This window comes from Talpa europaea (genome assembly GCF_964194135.1).
Source record: "Talpa europaea genome assembly, chromosome: 9".
In the NCBI taxonomy this organism is placed as follows: Eukaryota; Metazoa; Chordata; class Mammalia; order Eulipotyphla; family Talpidae; genus Talpa; species Talpa europaea.
Genome location: NC_140076.1, coordinates 64,251,249 through 64,275,340, shown reverse-complemented (window position 1 = coordinate 64,275,340; position 24,092 = coordinate 64,251,249). Strand labels below are relative to the sequence as shown.

General features: G+C 36.3%; 1 protein-coding gene across 1 annotated transcript in view; it reads left to right on the top strand.

Moving 5' to 3' along the window:
- PRKAA2 (protein kinase AMP-activated catalytic subunit alpha 2) overlaps positions 1 to 22,395 on the top strand; it is a 45,406-nt gene extending 23,011 nt beyond the window's left edge. The window contains exons 3-9 of the mRNA XM_084243933.1: positions 8,735 to 8,828; positions 9,366 to 9,510; positions 10,721 to 10,808; positions 11,642 to 11,866; positions 18,730 to 19,234; positions 20,762 to 20,888; positions 22,128 to 22,395. Coding sequence (XP_084100059.1) covers positions 8,735 to 8,828; positions 9,366 to 9,510; positions 10,721 to 10,808; positions 11,642 to 11,866; positions 18,730 to 19,234; positions 20,762 to 20,888; positions 22,128 to 22,366 — 1,423 coding nt within the window. The 3' untranslated portion in view covers positions 22,367 to 22,395. The remainder of the gene's footprint in view (positions 1 to 8,734; positions 8,829 to 9,365; positions 9,511 to 10,720; positions 10,809 to 11,641; positions 11,867 to 18,729; positions 19,235 to 20,761; positions 20,889 to 22,127) is intronic.
- Positions 22,396 to 24,092: the final 1,697 nt, after the last annotated feature.

Here is a 24,092-nt window from a genome sequence, read left to right as displayed (position 1 = left end):
ATTTGTTTCTGGGTTTTCAGTTTTGTTTCATTGATCCATGTAGCTTTTTTTGTGCAAGTACCATGTTGTTTTTAATATTATTGTTTTACAATAAAGTTTGGAGTCAGGTGATGTGATAATTTCCGTTTATCTCCTTTTTTCCTCCCGATTGCTTTTGCATTTCAAGACCTTTTGTGGTTCCAGATAAATGTTGATGTTTTTTGTTTAGGTTCCTTGAAAAATACTGTTGTTATTTTGGTGGGGATTGTGTTAAGTTTGTATGTCATTTTAGGCAGGGTAGTCATTAATTTCCCATACACATCAGCATGGGATATCTTTCTATAGCTTAGCGTCATTATCTAAGACCTTTAACATTCTGTAGTTCTCAGTGTATAGGTCTCCTTTGTTAGGTTGGTTTTGACTTACTTTCTTTGAAGCAATTAGAAATGAAGGGCTTTTTTCTTACTTCTTGTTCATTGTATATAAAAAAAAAAACTGTATTTTTAATGCTAATTTTGTAACCTGTCACTGTGCTGTATTTATTGTTTCTAGTAACTTTTTGGTGAAGTCTTTAGGCTTATCTATGTATGATAGGATATTATCTGCAGATAGTCTAGTTTCATTTCTTTTCTGACTTGGATTCTTCCCCTTGCCCCCCGTGTTTGCCTAATAGCTTTGTCCAGAATTTCTAGTGCTAAGTTAAACAGAAGTGGTGACAGTGGACATCCTTTTCTTCTTCTGAGCGATCTTAAGGGAAAGCTTTCAGTTTTTCACCATTGACTATTAGGTTTGCTGTTGGTTTGTGATATATCTCCTTTATTGTATTGTGGTAGAGTCTCTTCTCATCTTGTGTAGGATTTTTGTCACAAATGAGTGCTGAATCTTAAATGCTTTCTCTATTGATACTATATTTTTTATTTCTATTTTTCTTGATATGATATATTATACTAATTGGTTTACATGCATTAAGTCAGCTTAGTTTTAGTGTCTCTTACAGTCTTGTGCCCACTTCAGTTGTAGGCTATTTTTAAGCACTTTGATGCAGACTTCAGCATGACTTATATTTGATACGGGCTCACAGACTGGAAGTTGTTCTGTTTTCTTTCCTAACAGTCTTTTCCTGATGTGTTTGCTCCTGTTATTGGTAGGTATTTGAGCTCTAGTTTGTTCAAGAATTTCTTGTTTAGATTTTAGCTAGCCCTTGGGTGGGGTGGCAGGAGTTTTGAATAATCCAGCCTGGGCTTCGGCTAGCAGCTTCTTGTAGGGAAATCCAGTTCTCTGAAATGATTAAGGCTACACATCTCTTCTATATTAAGAACCTCAGGCTCAAGCCAGTAGTCCTCCCTCTGGGTCCCCACCCCTGCAGCTCTTCAGCAATGCACCCTCTGTCCTGGGTGCCTGCTCACATACCCTCTTATTCACCGCAGTCTCAGAACTTCCAGGATACTCATGAGCCTGATTCAGTCACTGTAGGTTGTTCAGCACGGCAAGCCTTTCCTCCACAGTTGTGGATAATTCTGCCCCCTTATCATGCTAAATGAAGTTCACTTAAAAATTTTCCTACCCCTTTCTACTGGACCAACACTCTGATGTGTGTTGTGGTTGTCCATTTTTCCCTAGGGGTTTTTTTTTGGCTTTGATTTGCAGCAGTTTAATTGTAAGTATCTGGAGGAGGTAAGTCTGGTGTCTTCACTCTGCCACCATCTTGCCGGACCTCTCCTCATCCCTAGATCTTTGGAAAGCTGCATTTTAACTGATCAAAAATCGATGCTTTCCCTGTCTACTTTTTAAAATCTTTCTTTTGTTCAACTATGGGTACCTTTTTAACATTTTCAACCACCATCACTTTGTAATATTGTATTCTCTAGGTTTCTATGGTATTACAGTCTTTAAATTTTCTTTTTTCATTCTAATGACTTTTGAAATGTTTTCATATAATCTGTTACCTGCCTACCCATTATATATTATGTATTTCAGCATTTTATGCTAGTATGTAATCTTTTCTAGTGAACACCCTTTAGGTGACTTCATCTACTGCCACAGTGTCATTTTTCATCTCCTTGCCAGAGATTTCCAAGTCTGTTTCTGGGTCAGATACTTCTGAATTCTGGACACATTTATTGAACTTTTTATTGGATGTTTCCATTCTGAAGTCACAGAGCAGTCTGAAACCGAGTTAAACTTTGTTTCTCCCACATGTACACCTCTTTGTTATTTCTGTTATTTTGAGTGAAAATACCATTCACTCAGTTTCCTAAGCATGAATCTTTGTCATTATCTTTGAGTCCTTCACCCTTACCCCTTACATGTAAATACTCATTAAACTTTACCTCTTCTTTCTCCAGATGCCCCTTGAATAGGTCCATGTTTCTCTGTTGTTATTGTTTGTTCACCATAATGTCTTGCTTGTAGTTCCCCTGTTTCTGCTTTGGAAGCTTTGCCCACACTTCTTTCCCCTAGACTTCCAATTCTAACTTGTCATTTAGAGTAGCATTTACATACAGTTTCCTCTAGAAAACATACTTCCCCCCAAGACTGAGTTGTTTTATCCTGTTTGCTCCTAGATGACCCAACATTCAGCCTTTCCAAATTCTTACTGTTTTAATTGCTCATTTTCTTATTAATATCGCCCACAAGATTGAATTCTTTAGGAGCAGAAAATACATTTTTTTGTTGTTAGTGAAAAAAATTTTATTGAGCACCTATTATGTGATGGGTGCTGTTGGTGGCTTTGGAGATAAAATGGTGTCTGCTCTTACATTTTCTAGCAATATCTATAGGTTAGAGATAGTAAGTGGACAAATTAACAAGATTATTGTAGACAGCTTTGTAAGTGTTATGAGAAGAATGAAACATGGTGGAATGAAACATTTTTTTTTTTAATAGTCATTGAGTATGACTAAGAAAGAATAAGTGCTATTTTAGATTTGGTTGTGGGACAGGCTTCACTGGGGAGGTAAAGTTTAAGCTATTGATAAACTTAAAGGATGCTACATATCTATCCCTTCCAAGATTTAGGGATAGAGTGTTCTCAAAGCAGCAGCCACAATTGGATGAACCAAAGTTTGAGTATTGTATTTATATATAGTATTGATATGATAGATAGTTCATTTCTAGTTGTTACACATTGGCCATCTTTTAAATTCTCATTGTGAATTAAAAAAATATATTTTTCCTGAGTTTTATAGTCTGTTTTAATGGCTATTGCCTAAAAATGTGCATAAATTGGCCAACTGGGAAATGCTTTTTTGTGTCTACTTGAAATTTTGTTTTCTTAAATAGTGTTTCTGAAATATTTTCTAAAGCTTACTTTCTGTTATATTAAAAAAATAGTGATGACATGTATGAATGATTCATGATTGAATTTTTCATAGTGCTTCAATGTAATTATTATTTTTGAGGGCATAAAAGATTATTTTGGCCAGGCTTATAATACAATACCAAAATTTGACCTTTTCACTAATTCCTAACGTAGTAACTGTTTCCTTAGAACTCCTGTCTTCTAAAAAATCATGTTTTCCTTTGTCCCCACATTATTCTGGTTAATTGAAATTTTATTGGTTAAAGTTTTGTTACAATTTTGCTGTAATTTTTCAGCCTCAGATTATTCTGGTTTTGAATGCTTACATTATTTATTTTTTTGTAAAGATTTATTTATTTATACAAGAATTGGGGTACAAGCCATAGGCGCTGGAGGGTGAGAGAATTTACCAGAGACAGAGTGGGGAACAGGAACAGAATAGGCAGATGACTGAAATACACTGCTGGGGGGGAGCAGCGGGCGAGGCAGGAGAGGTCTGCTGTGCCATGTGGGTCATCTCCCTGGCCGGGGATAGAACTCCTGCTGTGGTGGCTGCTGGCTGCGGAACGCGTCATAGGTTGCTTCTTATCCCCTTGCACCACCAGGGAGGCCCAGCTTACATTATTTAATAGTGCTAACTCATATATTTATTTAAATGCCTGCTTTGTTATATCGCATAGGTGCATATTAATCAAATTATCATAATTGTGTAACTTATGAATAATAATATTTTATGCATGTGTTCTGAAGATAAAGGAAGTACTCTGAGAATAATAAAGTCATTGGACTTAAGTGATCTTTTAGAGATTTAAAGGATGACTAGTAACCAGATAAAAGGTGGAGTACAAGTCATGGTTTAGGATTCAAGTTAGCAGACACAGCTTATTATACAAAGGAGCAGTGGCAGAAGGAAGTGCAGCATAACTAATAAATAAAAAGAAATAGCGTGATTGCAGTGGTGGGAGTTAAAGGTGAGACCAGACAACAGAGATAGGTAGGGGTTTGAGTTACTCAGATCTGAAGGTTTTGAATTGGGTGACTACTGACGAACCCTTTCTTCATGTTTTGAAAAGAATGCTTGTTTAATATCTGTCTTCCTGGATAGACTGTAGATATTACAAGTAGAAACAGGAACTATTGCTCTCACCGAGTACAGTGCAAATAGGTTCTCAGTAAATACTCTGTCACCATTTAATAGCTCAGTGGCTGGCATGCAGTAGTGCTCAGGAATGTTTATTATGGTTTTTGCTGCTTGAGATTGACCTTTGGCGTGGAGAATATCTGTGGTGGAGTTAGAAGTTTCCAAGTAGTCCAACAGCATTTATTGGAGACCTGTGATACACTGAAGGAATAAGCAGCTAAATTTATTATAATTTATTAGGATTTTTTTTTTCACTTACGCCCTAAAGATGTATAGAGGAAAAAGGTGTTAGAGAATTCTGTTAATAAATCAGATCAGACTACATTGAGGGAACATAGTAGGTGCTCCTGTTTTACTGTCTGTTCATTTTCATTGATCAGAGCTTGTTACCTGTTAACATTGCTTTTGTAGAACCATTTTTTCTAGAGTTTGCAGATAAAATTTCCTTTCCACACAGTTCATTTGAAGTAGTTTCAACCTCATTACTTAGTTGTATTAGTGTATTTAATATAAAGTGGAGTACCTTGCTATTTTTTCATCCCAAAGACTAAAAATTGCTATGATAAATATTTCTTCTGAAAATACACATTCATTTGCAGTACTGTTTTAGCTTTAACATTTTACTATTTTGCAGTGTTTAATTTGTACCTGATATGTTCTTTCTGAAAAGGAGTAGTATGAACCTATATCAACAACTTCTTGGCCCTTTTCCCCCTCCTCTTTAGTGGGGAATAGTAACCAGAACCATGATGTAATACACACTTGCTTTTGTGCACATTAATGAGGTGCCTTATTCAGGTGGACAAATTGCAGGAAGGTTCCCCTGCTTCTGAAACATCCTGTGTTAAGGTGTACTGCCTGGAGAGTGGTGCATTGGCCACGTCTCAGTTCTATTTGTGCCTTCCACTGGGTGCCTTTGACCCATGAAAAAATACTTAGTTTTCCATAGTGGCTCTAAAAAGTAACTCAGTATAAATTAGATATTGTTCATAGTCAACCAGACTCTAAATAATTTTTTATAAACACAGCAAATCTATTTTTAAAAAATAGAACAGTTGTTTCATTTATATGTGTTAAATGCAACCTTCGTTTATTTTTATTGAGGTAACATTGCTTTACAACACTATTTATGATTTAGGCAAATAGGTTCACACCTCAGATATGTGTCACCACACCACACCCACTCAAAAGCACCCACGGTCCTTTTCCGTAGACCTTTGGAACCCCTCCTCACATTTTTCCTACCCTCTCTCTCTTCCCCTTCTAGTAGACTCTTTCTGTGGTGATATTTCTAGGATTTGTTTTAGTTTAGTCTTGTCAGGGTTTTTTTTTTGTTTGTTTTGTTTCTCTGTATTCCACATATGAGTGACATCTGGTATTTGTATTTTGCCTTCTGAGTTATTTCACTTAACATAATCTCCTTCAGTTCCATCCATGTTGCAAATGGCCACAGGTCATCTTTTTTTTTTTTTTTAAATAGCTGAGTAGAATTCCATAGTGTGTGTATGTGTGTGTGTGTCTTTGTGTCTGTGGGTGTCTGTGTATACATACCACATCTTAATCCACTACTCTCATTGGGCACTTTGGTTATGTTTCCATGACTTGGCTATGTATCCCTTAGAATTGTAATTTGCAACATAGCCCTTTGAATTAGTGAAACCTTAATTTAAAATACTAATATGGGCCTCCCCTGGTGGCGCAGCAGTTGAGCACTGGGCTGTGAAGCTGCCTGCAGCCTCTGCAGCACTGGTTCGATCCCCGGCCACCTGGAAAGGTTCCCACATGGCATGACAGACCTCTCCTGCCGTGCCCGCTGCTCCCCTCAGTAGTGTATTTCATCGGTCTGCCTGCTCTGCTCCCCGCTCTGGCTCTGGTGAATTCTCTCACCCTCCTGCACTTCTGACTGTACTCAGTGCTTGTATAAATAAATAAACCTTTAAAAAAATACTTAAATATTTAGTTCATTTTCGAAGTTTTTGAAACTTCACTCAGTGTTTATGGGGGGAAGTTGTAGTTTTTTAGGAAAAAATTTTGTTTTGTCAAGTAAAGCTAAGGTTCTTTATTATTTTTTTAAAGATTTTTTATTTATGCATATAAGAACTAGGTACAGGCAGGAAGTATGTGGGGGGGGGGAATGAGAGGATTCACTAGAGACAGAGTGGGGAGTAGAACAGGCAGATCTATTAAAATACACTGCTAAGGGAGGGGGAAGCAGGGAGCAAGGGAGCAGGGAGCAAGACATGAAGCAAGACATGGTTAGCACCCTGGCTGGGTATTGAACTTAGACCATAATGGTGAAAGCTCTGAGAATTAACCCTTGTGCCACCAGGGAGGGCCTCTTTACTATTTTAAATGTGCTTAGGTTTGAGTGTCTAGAAATAAATAACTGAATATCCACACATGGGCATATAGCTATTTGATTTTTTGTCATGGATTTTTTTTTAAATGTATACAAAATAAAGTGATGATGCCTCACTTATTTCACTTCAGTAGTGGTCAGTGTATTATTGCTTTATCTGTTTTTTCCTCCTCAAATCTCAGATTATTTTGAAGCAAATTCTCAAATGTGTTATGTTTTCAATCTGTAAACTTTAGAATCTATTCTGGACGGTAAAGATTCTTTTAAAAAATTTAAATAACATTAGCACAATTATCACACCTAAACTATTAAATATTAAGGAGATTATCAACCAGTCAGTATTCAGGTTTTTAATTGTTTCATAAATGCATTTACAAGTTGGGTTGTTTGAATCAGAAAGCAAACTATATGTATACAATATAATTTGTCAGCGTGTCTCTTGTGTTACTTTTAATCTATTGCTTCCTTTTCACCTTTTTTCCTTGCATTTTATTTGTTGAAAAAAGGGGTCATCTGACAACTTCCTTGATTTTGCTGATTATATCTCTCAAAAGGAGTTTTTGTTTATCAATGTATGATACTACTTCTCCTTAGACTATAAACAAATTTTGTAAAATGGAAAAATTAATGATTAATTTGGTTATCGAAGAATGAAGGTTTCACAGATTATGTAAACATGAAGGGATGATTTGAAATCCTGGCTAGTTGATGTGACCAAAAACCGATACCATGATATCAGGTTTTGAGAAAGGAAGAAAAAAAGCTTTATTGCGAATTAGCTGGTAAACTCAAATCTACCTCCCTAAGAATAGGGGTGAGGTTAAATGGATTTGAAAACAAAGGAATTATATTATTGGCTAAGGAGTGAGCTAAGGGCTAAGCAATTTGGGTTGGCTAAAGTACACTGGCTAGTTACAGGGCAGTTCATACATGAAGTAAGAAGAGGCTTTTCTTTAGACAACTGGCGTTTTGAATTTCTTTTTTTTTTTTTTTTAAGATTTATTTATTTATACAAGAACTAAGGTACAGGCCAGAGGTACAGGAGTGTGGGAGGATTCACCAGAGACAGAGCAGGTAGCAGAACAGGCAGATGACTGAAAACACTGCTGAGGGGAGCAACGGGTGAGACAGTAGAGGTCTTCCACACCATGTGGGAATCTTCCTGGCCGGCCGGGAATTGAACCCGCACTGCAGAGGCTGTGGACAGCTTCACAGTGCTGCACGCAACCTGCTGCGCCACTGGGGAGGCCCGAGTTTCGAATTTCTGTTGGTGGGCCCCTTGTTCCTGGGTAGTCTCTCTCCTCTGGGTGTGTGTGTATCTTCCAATTCTTAGCTAACCTTGAAACTCAGCTAAAGGTTAGTAGATAAACCTCCAGGCTCTACTTTGTCCACAAAAGCCAATCTCTGGGAAAAGTTTAGATACCTTTTTTTTTTCCTTTTGTGTTTTAGGGCCTGAAAGCAATTTAACCATTTGACTTCTGTTACAGTCTCAGGAAATAGGTGGATTTTTAAAACTTCCATGTTTATAGCTCTTTATTATTATTTTTTAAAGATTTATTTATTTATGCAGGAACCGGGGTACAGGCCAGATGTGTGGGAGGGTAAGAGGATTCACCAGAAACAGAGTGGGGAACAGAACAGGCAGACTGACTGAAATACACTGCTGAGGGGAGCAGCGGGCGAGACACAAGAGGTCTGCCACGCCATGTGGGTATCTTACCGGCCGGCTGGGATCGAACCCATACTGCAGAGGCTGTGGACAGCTTCACAGCGCTGTGCTCACTGCCTGCGCCACCAGAGCTGCCCTCTTTGATTATTTTGATAGCATTATATAATTTGTTGCCATCTTAAAATTGTGAACCACTGCAGTGTAAAATTGCAGCAAGAAAAGATATACTAGGTTGATTTTGGTTAAAGTAAAATTTTATTAATTTCCTTTTCATTTGCAAAATAGATATCAGGTGATCAGCACTCCAACAGATTTTTTTATGGTAATGGAATATGTGTCCGGTGGTGAATTATTTGACTATATCTGTAAACATGGACGGGTGAGTAACATCTATCTAGTACAATAGACATGCTAAAATAGAGAAAAGTAGTGAGAAATAGCAAGCCACATAGCTGTCTTATTGGGGTGCTTCTCTGATAATTGCCAGCTAAATATACAGAATATTCAACATGTTTTCTTTCTTTTAAAATACACTTTTTGAAAACATTGATATTAGGAAATATGAAATTCATTCCACTTAATTACCAAATATGCCTATTCTTTTTAAAAATATCTGTTCCATAAAATCATGTTGAAGCTTCATTTATACCATTTTCTTAACATTTTGACATAAACTTTTTAGATTTGTTTTACTTGTAAATTCTCTAAACCATTGTGCACATTTAATATTGTTGCCTAGCAATGAAAGAAAAACCTTTTGGTATGGTGAGTTATGATGGATGTTGTTGATTTGTCTGACGTTGAGAATTTTAGCACAATTTTGATTACCTCACTTATTTTGCTGATGGTGAAATTAAAACTCTTGCTATGTAGATGACTGAACTATTCTTAAAGCAGCTTCTTTTATATTTAATAGGTTGAAGAGATGGAAGCCAGGCGACTCTTCCAGCAGATCCTGTCTGCTGTAGATTACTGTCATAGGCATATGGTGGTTCATCGAGATCTGAAACCAGAGAATGTGCTGCTGGATGCACACATGAATGCCAAGATAGCTGATTTTGGTATGCAATTCCAGGGTAGTTTAGAAACGGACTAGCTGCCTTCTAGAGTGTATGAGTCACAATTCTTAAAGAACTAATAACTTTCAGTTTCAACATTGTAAATCAATCCTGTGCCATGAAAAGTGATTAGTTTCAAGGTCTCCTCACTCACTTGGTTCTACTTTTCCAATACATTAAAAAAAATTACAGATACTTCTAGAGAAGTTAGAGGGTGAAACTATTCAATCTCCACTCCCTCCTAAGTAAATGATATTTAACTGGTTTTTGCTTGCTTGTTTTTTGTGAGAGCCACTGACTCCTTAGAAAATTGAATGAAAATATAGGCACTTTCCCTGATGAGTGCTATTCAGTGGAGGCATATGAAAGCTTGCATGCAGTTTTGGAATTTTATAATTTCTCAGAATTGACCAAGGGGAATGTCAACAGATCTCAGACAACTTAGTTAAAGCATAAGAGTTTTTGTCAGAGATAAGAGAATATGTGAAATGACAATTTTTATGCACCACTTTCTGTGGCAAGCATACCTGGAAAGAGTGCCATGTAGAGTGCTTGGGGAAAGGACTAGTGAACAACAAATTATTGAAAGAGTTGGGAAGATGTCAGAGTTAAACATTGCTTATTTAAAAGTTTTGTCAATACCTTCTCTTAAAAACCAGGAAACCAGTGTCACTGTCTTCCTTCTCTAAATCACAAAACTCATTTAAGTACTAGGTTCAACTAGATTTTTTTGTTCAATAGATACCATTTTTTATGTTAAATCAGAGCTTTCCAAATGAAAAACTTTTGAAGCATCTATAAATTGGAGTCTGGTTTCTACTTAGAGATATTTGAGACTTTTGAAAGTATAGTATAAAAAAACAGTAGCCTCTATGTTAGTCTTTCAGCAGTAAAAGTGGGTAAATAATATTTTTATGCTTTTATGTTGGGAAACTTATTTAGAAAACCTCATTTGTGATGCAAATCAACATTTTTTTTCTCTAGAAAAGAAATAGTCTAATCATGCATAAGATATATTTTAAGCTGTTTTTTAGTCTAGTGTAAGTAAGCACTCTGAAATGGTCTTTAGTCTAGCCAGTGCTTTTCACTGCTTCTTTTCAATAAATAAAATGTATGTATGGAGCAATAAAGACTTGACATTTTTCTTGTGCATTTACTACATCTCCTTTTATAAATATCAAGCACAGAGGATAAACTTTACTCTTATTTTCAGGATTATCTAATATGATGTCAGATGGTGAATTTCTGCGAACTAGTTGTGGATCTCCAAATTATGCAGCACCTGAAGTCATCTCCGGCAGGTAATCATATATTGGTGAAGAGAAAGCATTTTGCAATTTTTTGTTCATTCTGGTAACATAACTGCATTATATTCTCTTTAGAAGATGAGATTTTAGCACACTAGGAACAAATGGTCCCTTTAATTTTTCCCTTATTGAATAGAGAATCATTATGTTAAATAACTAAAATATATAATTTAGGTTTTGCTTTAAATGTATTAGAATTTTCCCATTCAAAACAACTGAAACATACACTGCTTTTTTATTTTAGAAAAATGCAGTAAACAGTAAGCATTTGCTAGATTTAAGCTATTGTTATTTACTTACCACACACCGTCCTTTAATATTTTACAAATTCTTATAAAGTATACAGAATATTTTAATGTTGCCAATATTCTATAAAATATGTTCCTGATTAAAAAAGTCTGTTATATATGAGCTTGTTTTCTTGTAGTTTTAAGGTTAGAAAAGCTATGTAGCTTATATGCTATAGTATTATTTTTTCCAAATTTATCGTCTTCTACTTTGTTGTATTCATCAAAAAAAAAGTAGGAAGTTTCATATTTTTAACTAGTCATTTAAGCTCAGTTAAACAAATTTATGATAAGGAAAAACACCATTTTTCTTGTTCATTTACCTACATCTCCTTTTACAAATTGAATAGTAATTGGCTAGACCAATTTTTCTCTCTGGAGAAAAGCAATTCAGAACTGGGGAGTTACCATGGACTTCATTAAAGACCTTGAAAATTAATCCATAACCAAATTTATGTTATGCATTTGTCAAAACGGTACATACTGATGAGAAAAAGTGATAAATGCATTTCAGGCTTGTATTGTCATCCTTTGTTGTAGATTGTATGCAGGTCCTGAGGTTGATATCTGGAGCTGTGGCGTTATCTTGTATGCTCTTCTTTGTGGCACCCTCCCATTTGATGATGAACATGTGCCTACATTATTTAAGAAGATCCGTGGGGGTGTTTTTTATATCCCAGAATATCTCAATCGTTCTGTTGCCACTCTCCTGATGCACATGTTACAGGTTGATCCCCTGAAACGAGCAACTATCAAAGACATAAGGTGATTATTATTTTTGTTATTGTTATGTGCATTTTCTAGTATTAGTGCCACCAATTGTATGCCTAAATTTATGTGGGGCTCTATACCTTTTATAATAATTTTACTTATTATAAACATTTGACCATGTCACTCATCTTTTAAATATTTCATATTCTTTCCCAAACTTTTTAGCTTAGGAAACAAAGTGTATGAAGTCCTTCATAATGAGGCTCCAGGCTCTACTTCTTTGTCCTGAAATCACACTTCCTGCATTCACTACACACCTCCCAGTTAGTACTTCAGCCACTTTTCTTTGTTACTCAGACATATCATATATTGCGTGCCTCCATGTGTTTGTTACTCTCTTCCCCTCAGATGCCTGTTCTCTATCTTTTTGATGTGATTAATTTTCATTCATTCTTTAAAATTCTGCTCACATATTACCTTCCTTATGAAATGACTTCTGTTCCCTAAGTCACTGTTAGTTGCTTCCATTTCTACAGTTTCCACCTTTTGTTCATCCTTTTATTTCATTGTCCTATAGTATCTAGCTATTTCTCAGTGTGTGTTTTCTCCTGTCTTAAATTATAACTATGTATGGGTAGGGAAAGTGTCTTACTCATCTTTGTACCTTCAGTGCTGCAAGGCTAGGATCTAGTATGTCTCAGGAAGCATTTGAATGCATTTCAACTAGAAAAACAGGATGAGACATATCTTTTGCATATGGTTAATGGAATAAAGCATAAAAGTTTTGCTCCATTTTTTAAATCCAAAAATAGTCCCAGTGGGTTGGCTGTGAAGGATTTCATGCTATGTAAGAAACTTTGGAAATGGGAATATGACCTTTATGTACTACACCCAAGCCATGGTGATTCATTGCTTTTTTACTTAAAATGTCACGTTTCTTAGATTTTTTTTGTTGTTATTCTTATCTAACATTTCATCAGATATTTATTTACAAACACAATCTTTGCGTTCTTTCTAGAATCCTCCTCCTTTTGTGACTAAGCCAGGTGACTGTAGTGTGATGCTTGGAATATATAAATGATGGACTGGTTGGAGGATGGCAGTTGTTCATGTGACCGCTGCTGATCTCTCCTGCAAGCTAGGACTGATTCTTTTTGCATTCATATTGTTTTCTTCCCCTGGCTTTTCTTCAGTGTTCCAGGCCTCATACACAAAATGTGAAAGTGTAAATTAGCACCAGTTTTAGTTATGGAAATGAACTTGGCAGGAAAAATCCTTTTGTGCTCACAGTTCTTTAGAATAAACAGTTCATTTAATTAGCCTCTCTGTAGAAAGAAAATTAGATATGCTGATATATATCTTTGCACCTGTTTGCATCAGCACATATATTTAGAATAGTGAAAGTATACAGATTATTTTATTTTAAAATGTTTCTGTAGTTACAGGCTACAGACGAAGAATAAAAATAAAAGTGTATTATGATGAGTTAATTTGTACAAGAGTAGGCTGTACAGATAGTGGCGTTCACCGCTGTACTTTACATAAGTAATATAATAACTGGAATTTGTAGTTTTCATTGTTACGCAATTTATCCATGTTTAACTTTTCATGTTTGGGAATTCTTGGTTTGATAATATACAGTTCAACAGGGAGTCACTAACTGTTGAACAATTATTCTATACCCAGCATTTTACGAGGTACCTGACAGATGGCATTGACTCTTCGTATGTGGCTGCTACTATTCTTGTTTAACAAGCCATGAAAGAGAAGCTTAGGAGGTTTTCTTATGATTTTTTTTTTTTAATATGTCTGCTTTCTCGTCTTAAGTCTTAAATTAGGGACCAACTATTAATTCATAAAATATACGCCTCATGCATATTAAATGTTGACTAAATCTGTTTGTTGAAAATTACACAGCTAATAAGAGACAGAAATAGACTTAATTCAGAAATGCCTGAATTCAGAACCTATACTATTTCCACTAAATCAGATTGTTATGTCAGTTCTGTGATATCTGTTCTTCCTCCAGTATACCATAATATATTTTTCTTATGCTACCACATTTGTCCTATAGCTTTTTTTCTGTATGGTTCTTATAAGGTGGTAAGCTATTGGAAGTTACAAAATACAGCTCTTTCTTTAATTGTTCATGTAGTCGTTTTTTGCTTTTATTTAATATTTGTTATGCATCTACTCTCCAAGGCCCTATGCTAGGTGATAGAAATACAGTGGTAGACTAGTCAGACATTGACTTCATGAAAACCAGATCTTTGCATTCTCCCAAGTGTCTTAAGCTTGCTTTCACTGTTAATGTTATGATTAAAAGCAAAGGGTCTAAGTCCCGCTAAGTATGAATCCTAATTCTTCTGTTTATTGGCTTACCAGCACTTCCCTTTTAGTTACATCAAATATAGTGGGTTGTTTGGGAATATGGTCTTAGTTAAACCATGAGTATTTGTTATTTTTGTGATCAGAAGACAGGTGAATATATCAAACTGCAAATATTCAACCTAATTAAAGCTTTTAGTTGGTTGATGATAAAGTTGAGAGCTACAAAAAAGACCAAGAAGGCAACATTTTTAAAATACTTAAGGCCTGAAATGATACCAGAATGGAAAAATAGCTTCTCACTGTTATTTCCAGTGCAGGGGCCCTGTGTCATCTGTAATGAGAACAATGGCAGTAAGACCTTCAAAAATGTCCCTAGAATTACTTTGCTTAACATAAGCAAACTGAACATCCTGAAATTTGCTCCTCGTGTTCATTTGGCATGTTGCTGCATTTGGACTGAAAGTGCTTTCGGCAAGTTAGATAATCTGTACGGCACTTGGCATAACACTGTCTCTGTCAAGATTAACTGCAACCTTCCCATGCACAAGATACTTAGGACAGACCTCAGCAGAATTTTGAGAAGTGAAGAGGCCTCCAAGTACCATGCCAGAAGATTCATTGCAGAGTCCTGAAGAGGAATCCACTGCAGAACCTGAGAGTTATGTTGACACCAAACCCATACGCAAAGACCGTGCATGGGAACACCAGTCTTGGCCAGGCCAAGAATCACAAACTCTAGATGGATAAGGCAGCAGCAGTGCTAAGGAGCCAAATCAGATGGGAAAGAGGTTCCCTGTGGCAGGGAAGAAAGCAGAAAAGGCTATTGGCGTGAAGAAACCAAAGAAGTTTTTGTTTAAAACAGGACTGCAGATAACAGGAACCCAGCAGCTGGAAAGACGCCCACAGCAAAGAAACCCAATACAGGAAAAGAGAAGCTTGCTGCATAAACTTCAATTTGTTTATTCTATAAAGGGCATATCATTTTGGATAGCTAATTTTGAATAAATACCTGATCATAAAGGCATAGGTTAAAAAAGGATTATGGTTCTTTATCTGAATTAGTAAATTATAAATCAAGTTTAGATTATTATATGTTTAATGTTTTTTAACATTCAATTGATATAAATCACATACCATCAAATTTCACCTTTAACATTTTCATCATTCCCGAAATATTACCCATTAGTAGTCATTTCCCATTTCCCCCTCCTCCTAAGCCCTAGCAACTACTAATCTTTTGTGTCTTTGTGGATTTGGATTCTGGGCATTTCATATGAATGGAGTTGTAAAGTATGTGGTCTTTTGAGGCTGGCTTCTTTCACTTAGTGTGTTTTCAGGGTTCTTTCTTAGTGTAGTATATCTGCTGATGCATGCAGATTCCATTTTTTGCTTGAAAAACCTATGGTTTATGGATATTTTAGTAGTTCTACTTTTTAGGTCTTTGAATAATGCTGTGAACATTCAGGTCCAAGTTTTGTAGGGTCATGTATTTTCATTTATCTTGGATATATGCCTTGAGTTTGTAATATGTTATTGCTCTTGTTTGTTGCATGATTTTTACTGAACTGTTTCCATAAAGTTTGTATTGTTTACCCTGGGTGCCACTGAAGTCTCTGTTTGGTTAGCTAAATGGCCAGCTAATTATTAGGCATTTCCTTAAATGCCTTTAATAAGTCTTCTAGCCTTTGTCTAGGACTCTGTTGGCATGTTGGAACATGTCTTAAGTGTTTCAGTGAAAAGTTTGTAACTCTGCCTTAGTTTTTACTTCCTGCTTCACAGATCCTTAAAGTCAGCCAGTCATGAGAAATTAGTGCCTTTTCAGTTCTTTCTTGGGCATGCACACAATTCTGTACATGTGTGTGGCCTTGAGTCCCAAGAATATAGCAGACTGTTTCAAAGATCTCTGTGGGGCTGTTAGTCCTTAAATTTTTCCATTTGAATTTTTGGGTCAACAACATCTTTGTTCCAACTCTTGTTGTAGCTATAGGCACCTGGAAAGTTAGAAAGTTGCCAGTGACTGTTTCAGCAAATGTCCTACAGTGAGGGGTCTCTGAATTAGGTCAGATGAGATAATATTTTTGATGTGAGGTTGCCACGAAATTGCCATATATGTCAAATACTGACAGTTTCTGGGTGTAGGGCTTTTGGAGAAGTCTAAAACTATCCTACTTCCCTACATCCTTCCCTGGTGGTTGCCAATCTGCTGGTTTTCTGGGATTCTACAATTGTGAGACTCCTGGTTTTCAAAAATGGGGAAAGGGAGAGGGATATAGGCCAAGTTAGACTTTCACAGATCTCGCTGTTTGTACTGTTGTTCAGCCATTTTCCTTGACTCAACACTCCTCTGATTGTTGTGTTTGATTAATTTTTGGAGTTCTGAAAAAGTTGATTTTGATCATTTTTCTCTAGTAGTCTCTGCTCTTGTGGAAGAGTAAACATTTGGGATTCATTCATAGATGTACATTTTTCTATTTATCACTGATAATTCAAGAATGCTAGACATGTAACTTATTTTCTAAGAAAGAAGTCAGTTATTTTACTACTGAGCACTAGGTGCTTATTACTAGCATGGTATAGCAAATTCCTACAGAGCAGTGAATTCCTTTTTTTGTCTTCATGCGTCTTGTGCCTAGTAATTATTCATAGATTCTGTATTTCTTGAACATTCACTACTGAACTGTAGATCTCAGTTTCAGTGAACTCCTCATTTTATTGGGGAGATTCAGAAAAACATCAACAACTATTAGAAAGTTAGAGTGTTATAGTAGATCTACTTGAATCTGTAGAATTTATCTTTGCATACATCTTCAGACCCTGGCACACTGTCCTTTCTCACTCAGACTATTGTGTTAGCATCATCCTCACCATTATTACTTTTGTCTTTTCAGTTCATTTCTGTATCACAAGCTGAGATATCTTGTAGAATTCAAATTAGCACATGTCATCCCTAACTCTTTAAAATCTTTCAGTGATTTTCATCATTTCAAATCCCACATCATTTCTTATAGCCTAAGATGTCATAAATACTTGATTCTTTTGCCAGTCCAACCCATAAGTCATTGTGCCTTGGTGATAGTGGCTTCAGTTCAGTTGCTTGAATATGGCAACACTCTTTCTTGTCTGGGAGTCTTTGCATATGTTGTTTCTTTTTCTGGAAATACCTGTTATTTCCCAATTCTTTGCTTAGCTGATACCTGATATCTTTGTTTATTCTCATACCTGCTTAAATGTTACTCACAGTGGCTTCCCTAATCACCTGCCTCCTGTTCTGAATAATCTATTATTTTATCCTGTGCTTTATGCTCAAAATCTTTATCATGGAATTTTTGTATTTATTTATGGCTACTTATTATTTTTTCTGTGTTTTCATTTAATCTGTAGCCAGCTAAAATAGAATCTGTGTGATGAGGAGTGTGTATCATCTTGCTGATAATACGATCTTAGAAAATATTCACAACTGAATTAATCAGTGAATAGAAATTCAGGAAAAACATATATTGATCCGGATTTAGCTTAGGGGGTTCCCCTGTTCTGCCATGTAACAGTGCTTAGTCTTGAAGTCAGATGAAAAGAGGTGGGAGGGTAATAATAGCATCATGTACAAAGGTCCAGAAACAGGAGGAAATATGATTTAGGAGAGGGTCTCCAAGTTTTAGTGTCTTAGTATCCCTGTATAGAAATTTAGACTGCAGAGTTTAAAAATATTTAATTCTCTTAAAAATAACAAAAACCTACTTATGAATCTAATATATCTTTTATGAAAAATAGCTTAATTTTAAAATGAAAAATGTGACAAGAATGATATTTTACATCTTTTAAATCCCTGTAACGTTTGACTTAAAGACAATGGCTAGGTTCTCATAACTACTTCATTCCGTCTGTTGCAGTATGTTGCATTAGTTGAAGTCCATGAAGAAAATCTAATCTCTCACAGATAATGGAAGTGGTTGAAAAAGATAATTATGGGTATTCTTCTTTGATATTAAAGCTTAACGTGTTAGTTGCAATGTCAAATCAGAAAACTTGTTAATGAACTTTTGTAACTTGTTACATTTAAACCCACTTTTCTGTTTTTCAATTTGACTAAATCTGTTACCTATATATGATTCTATAACATCATGCATTGGTCATTTGGAAAATATCGGCATATTCAGTTGGACGGATTTTCCAAATGGTGTCACGGTCCATTACATAGTATCAAAAGTCATGTTCGCTATGCCCATCAGTAAACTCATCAGGTAAATCTTTGAGTATAGGGAAGCTGTTAAAGAGGCAGATGCAAATTATACAAAATTCTAAATTTTTGCTTGGAAGCTTGAATGTTACCATTGGCAGTATGTACTTCCATTTGTTTCCTTTGAAGTGACAGATTCATTTTATTTTTGAGAAAATGTCAGCTAAATACTCAAGCACAAAAAAACATAGTTATTAAAGGGTGTATATTAATACACCCTTACTCAGGGTAATAATATAGCTATGAAGAGCCCAGGTCTTTCTGATTGTTATATTGTATCACCCCATGTCTAAATTATTTGGGACTTGCCAAAGCATGTTCTTACAATAGTGTATCATGGTATTTTTCCTAGAGAGCATGAATGGTTTAAACAAGATTTGCCCAGTTACTTATTTCCTGAAGATCCCTCCTATGATGCAAACGTCATTGATGATGAGGCTGTGAAAGAAGTGTGTGAAAAATTTGAGTGTACAGAATCGGAAGTAATGAACAGTTTGTATAGTGGTGACCCTCAAGACCAGCTTGCAGTGGCTTATCATCTTATCATTGACAATCGGAGAATAATGAACCAAGCCAGTGAGTTCTACCTCGCTTCTAGTCCTCCAACTGGTTCTTTTATGGATGATAGTGCCATGCATATTCCCCCAGGTCTGAAACCTCATCCAGAAAGGATGCCACCTCTTATAGCAGATAGCCCTAAAGCAAGATGCCCATTGGATGCACTGAATACAACTAAGCCCAAATCTTTAGCGGTGAAAAAAGCCAAGTGGCACCTTGGAATCCGAAGTCAGAGCAAACCATATGACATTATGGCTGAGGTTTACCGAGCTATGAAGCAACTGGATTTTGAATGGAAGGTAGGAAATTATAGTATATTTTTAGAAGCCATTTGTTTGGATAGTAAGCTATTCTGCATTGCTGTATTGAGCAGTGAGTTCAACGAAAATGTTTATTTTGATTTAGGTATAAATTTAGTGGTCTGGATATCTAGTTGATAAACTTCACTCTTTCCATGTGCATTCAAAACCACACATACATCTGTAAGGATGAAGAGCTGTTGATGTTCATATTTTTGAATTAGAGAACAGCATTTTAGCTGAGAAACAAAAAACAAACAACTTAAAATCTGAGCAAATGGCCCACCTGTTTTTTTTTCCCAAAGATTTTATTTATTTATACAAGCACTGGGTACAGTCAGAAGCGTGGGAGGGTGAGAGAATTCACCAGAGCCAGAGCGGGGAGCAGAACATGCAGAAGGACCGAAGTACACTGCTGAGGGGAGCAGCGGGCGGCAGGAGAGGACTGCGCGCCATGTGGGACCCTTGCCCAGTGGCCCGGGATCAAACAGGCGCTCGGAGGCTGCAGGCAGCTTCGCAGCCCAGCGCTCAACCTCAACCGCTGGGCCACCAGGGAGAGGCCCACCTGTTTGAAGGGAGATTTTCTCTTCCTCTTCCTCCTCTCCTTTCTCCTCCCTTTCCTATTCCCCTGCCCTCTCCCCCTTCCCTTCCTCTCTCTACCTCTCTCCCCTCTCTTCTTTTTTCTCATAGCTGTGGCAGCTACGCTGGTCAGTGCAAATTATACCACCAGGACATATATATTCAGGCCACAAATACTTTTCTGTAAATTGATAAAATCTCTAATTTGGCTGATGCCTTAAATCCTTAGTTGTGGTATTTTTTTCTTTCAGTCTACCTTTTACCTTTATTCATAAGTGCTAAAATTAATTTTCATTTCCTTTTTACATGAAGGTAATAAACAAAGTAAAAATTTTCTCCAAACCATTAAATTATAGAGCTCCCTTTCATGAAGCAATTTTATTTAATTAGTTTTTAAAAAGAGATGGTAACACTTTTAAGATTCCTTGTTTTGAAAAATTTTTGGAACAGATTTAAAAGCTATTTTGAAAACCCAGAATATTCTTTATCTGAACTGTAGTTTTCTTATCTTCAAAAGGCAAATGCTGTGTTCTTCACAGGTACTTAAATTTTGTGACTGTACCTGTTATAGTGCCCTATGGAAAACATTAATATGTTAGTTCCCATATATTCCTTCTATTTCATATTCATAGGTAAAAATATTGAATTGGAGGCTGGGTAACCAGGCCTTATTAATGTTCTAGAGTAGGTGAATATCTAGAATGAAGGCTAGACTGTAACCCCTGAGTTCCCTTTAAATTATAATTCCTTACACAAACAGTACTATGAGTCGGGATTAAATTAAAACTAAACTACAATGTACTATTGAAAAAAGATCCTTCAGGAATTCCTTCTCTACTTTTCCTCAGTAATTATTTGTTATTGATTTTCTTCATAATAGGAATAAGGGGGATACTTTGTAGTTTGATACTTCTAATGTTTTTCTTTAAAGACAATTTCCTGTTCTAGGTAGTAAACGCATACCATCTTCGAGTGAGAAGAAAAAATCCAGTGACTGGCAATTATGTGAAAATGAGCTTACAGCTTTACCTGGTTGACAATAGAAGCTATCTTTTGGACTTTAAAAGCATTGATGGTAAGGAAGCTATGCAGGCAGGATCTCTGAGAAGATAAAACTTGGCACTAGTTGACAAGATATTAAAATCATCTCAAAAACATGGTGGGGTAGGTCTTCTATACTGTCTCCCCCCCCCCATTTAAAAATGTAAGTGAAATGGAAAGAACCAAAGACATATGGACTCTTAGGCAACACCTCTCCATAAGTGCTACTTTGGCATAAAGAAGTGATTTGAAGTGTTGGCAGTGCAAGCAAAGTAAGGAACAACAGGGAAACAAATTTTGCCTAAACTTACTGATATTGTCAGCTGCTTTGTCACGTTTGTCCATTTGTATTTTATTAGTTAACACTATAATATCTAAACTTCCTCCCTTTGAGAGCATATCTCATTTATGGTGGCCATGATGACCAGTCAGGGCTCTCCTGACTGGGATTTGGGTGCCTTTGGTTGTTCAGGAGATAAAGAAATCAAGGTGTTTATGTCTGAGTCCTTAGTGTGTGCCAGGAGTGAAACCTGGGTGAATCAAATGTGGTTATTGCATTCGGAGGCCTGGATGAGATAAAAACAAAATAATTCAGGGGTCAGTTGCTGCATGTAGCAAGAGTAGAACCAGCCATGTTCAAAGCTAGGAAGATTGTTTTAACTAGAGCTTTTAAATTTGATTCTTGAACTACAACCAATTATAGCAGTGTTAATACGGTACCAAGAGCACCGTCATCAAAATTACCGAGCGTTCTTATTAAAATGCAGGAAACACCCCAGGTCTGTGCAATCAGAGTCTCTGGAGATGAGCTGAATTCTGGAAAACTGGGAACCTGCATTTTAAATGAGATTTCCCTCTGTCTGCACCCTCTTGACCTCCATACAACTTGCAGTCCCTAGGTAATTCTAGTGTGTACCAGAGGTTCAGAACCACTGTGTGATAGTAACGTCTGTTTTTATCCTAATGATTTTTTGTTGATACACTGCAAGAAAATCAACATCCAAGGGTATGTTTTCTTCAGAAGCCGGGACATCAGTTTGATGGAAAGATTAATGCCAAATGCTTTAAGGACTGAGGGGCCACATTTTAACTGTGTGAAGTGCGTGATTAATTAGTGATATCTGTTCCCATTGTGAAAGGAAGAGGTGTTGCCAGGCTGCTCCTAAAACACTGAAATGTGACGCCCTTGGCTAAGTTGCCCCATGTTCTTTCATAGGAAGCAGGAGGGCATACAAACCTTTCCTGTAAATTGCTCTTTTTTGGTTTGTTTCAGATGAGGTGGTAGAGCAGAGGTCGGGTTCCTCTACACCCCAGCGTTCCTGTTCTGCTGCTGGCTTACATAGAGCAAGATCAAGTTTTGATTCTGCAGCTGCAGAGAGCCATTCGCTTTCTGGTTCTCTCACTGGCTCCTTGACTGGAAGCTCTTTGTCTTCAGTTCCACCTCGCCTGGGCAGTCACACCATGGATTTTTTTGAAATGTGTGCCAGTCTGATCACTACTTTAGCTCGTTGACGATCTTTTCCTAATCTCTATTTTTTTGTTACCGCACTGTGAAAATCAGACATATTCTTTAAATTATTATCTTATGGCTGTCACATACTCTGCAATACTGATTGAGAAATGTGAATGTCTCCAGGGGACACTCAGTGCCATTGATGTTACTAAAAACAAAATAGTTTGACACTTCATTTACCTGTAGAAATCTGTAATTCTTTTTGCCTACTATAAATCCGCATAAGGCATTATCTTTAGTAGGTGACATTGATGAAGATTGTTTATTTAAAATTGTGAGTTCACTACAGATGATTAATCCACCTTCACTGGTGAATCATCTCAACTGAAGGGTGCTTTGACAACACCGCCTTGCTTTACTCTTGAATTACAGGTACATTCAGTTGACTTCTCATTTTCAGTAAGCTTTAATCTGTGTTTATGCGTCCAGTTGTCTTGCACAAGAAGGTTAAAAGATAAAGCAACTATTAATAAGATAGTATTTGTATGCTGAAATTTTAAAAGGCTTCTTCCCCAAATTTCAGAAACCAAGTTCTTCTAACAGTTTTTGCAGCTCCTACCTAGCACTTGACAGAAGGGCTCTGATCCTGAACTAGGTAGTCCGAATTTCCAGGTTTTTTTGAAAACAGCTGTAAAGAACCCAAGGTTTTATCTTGAAATTTCCCTGGATAATTTATCTTAAGAGCCTTCAAAGTTCAGTATCGGAACATCTAGAACTGCAAGAACATTCATCTTTACCATAAATTTATATCATTTTAAAAGATGCCTTCAAAATCTACTTTCCTTAAATTCTTTTTGACTCTGTTTTTTCACTTCACCAAGCACAGGAAAACATGAAACCAAGCAAATTATCAACCACTCTTTAAAAGAGTACTCTCACATTTGAGCTCTTCTTATGTGCAGTGTTAGGGGAGATAATGTGTCTGTCCTGTTGCATCCTACAATGCTAATTCAGCACCTGAAAGTTTAAGTTTGTTATTGTGGTTACTCTCCCCCAACCCCCACCTTCTCTAGTCACCATTTTCTTTCCTTGGTCCTTAGTGGCTGATTGACTTATTTCAGTCTTTCTGTTTCCCTTTCTTTGTTCTAAATCTTGGTTGCCAGCCAGCCAATTTGACAATAATGTTCTGGCCCTAAGGGCTTTTGTGTACTTCCAAAACTTGGTAGGCTGTGACCTTCATGTTGAACCTGTTAGGGTAGGGAAGACTTAATTTAAAAAAAAAACAAAACTCTTGAATAAATACTATGTTGTTTACATATATACATATATGTATTCACACTAGTGCTTTTAATGAAAAGCCAATTTTTTTTTTGTTTTTCCTTGTGCAGGCTTTTTTAATTAAAGAAAAAAATCCCTAGAGATAGCAGAGTATATAAAGCTTGTTTATTTTGTTGTTTTAGTGAAAGTATTTAAAATTTATTTAATTTGAATATTTTCATTTGTTTAATATAATTAATTTTATTCATCTGACTTACCCTAGAAAAGACTGAGCTCTTCAAAACAAAAAATGATACTGCCTCGACAAATTTCTCTGCCAGAAATACTGTTTTTTTCTACCAAGAGGCAAATGAGAGTAGACCAAGTGTTTGTGGAAGATAAACATGTCTATCTTTAATTCTGAATCAGAAGTTTGTAGCATGTCATGTCTACAACTTTAAAAAAATGGTGTTAATTAAATTCTAAGTCTGATTTCTAAGTCGAGATAAAAGGAATCCTTGTTCCCCA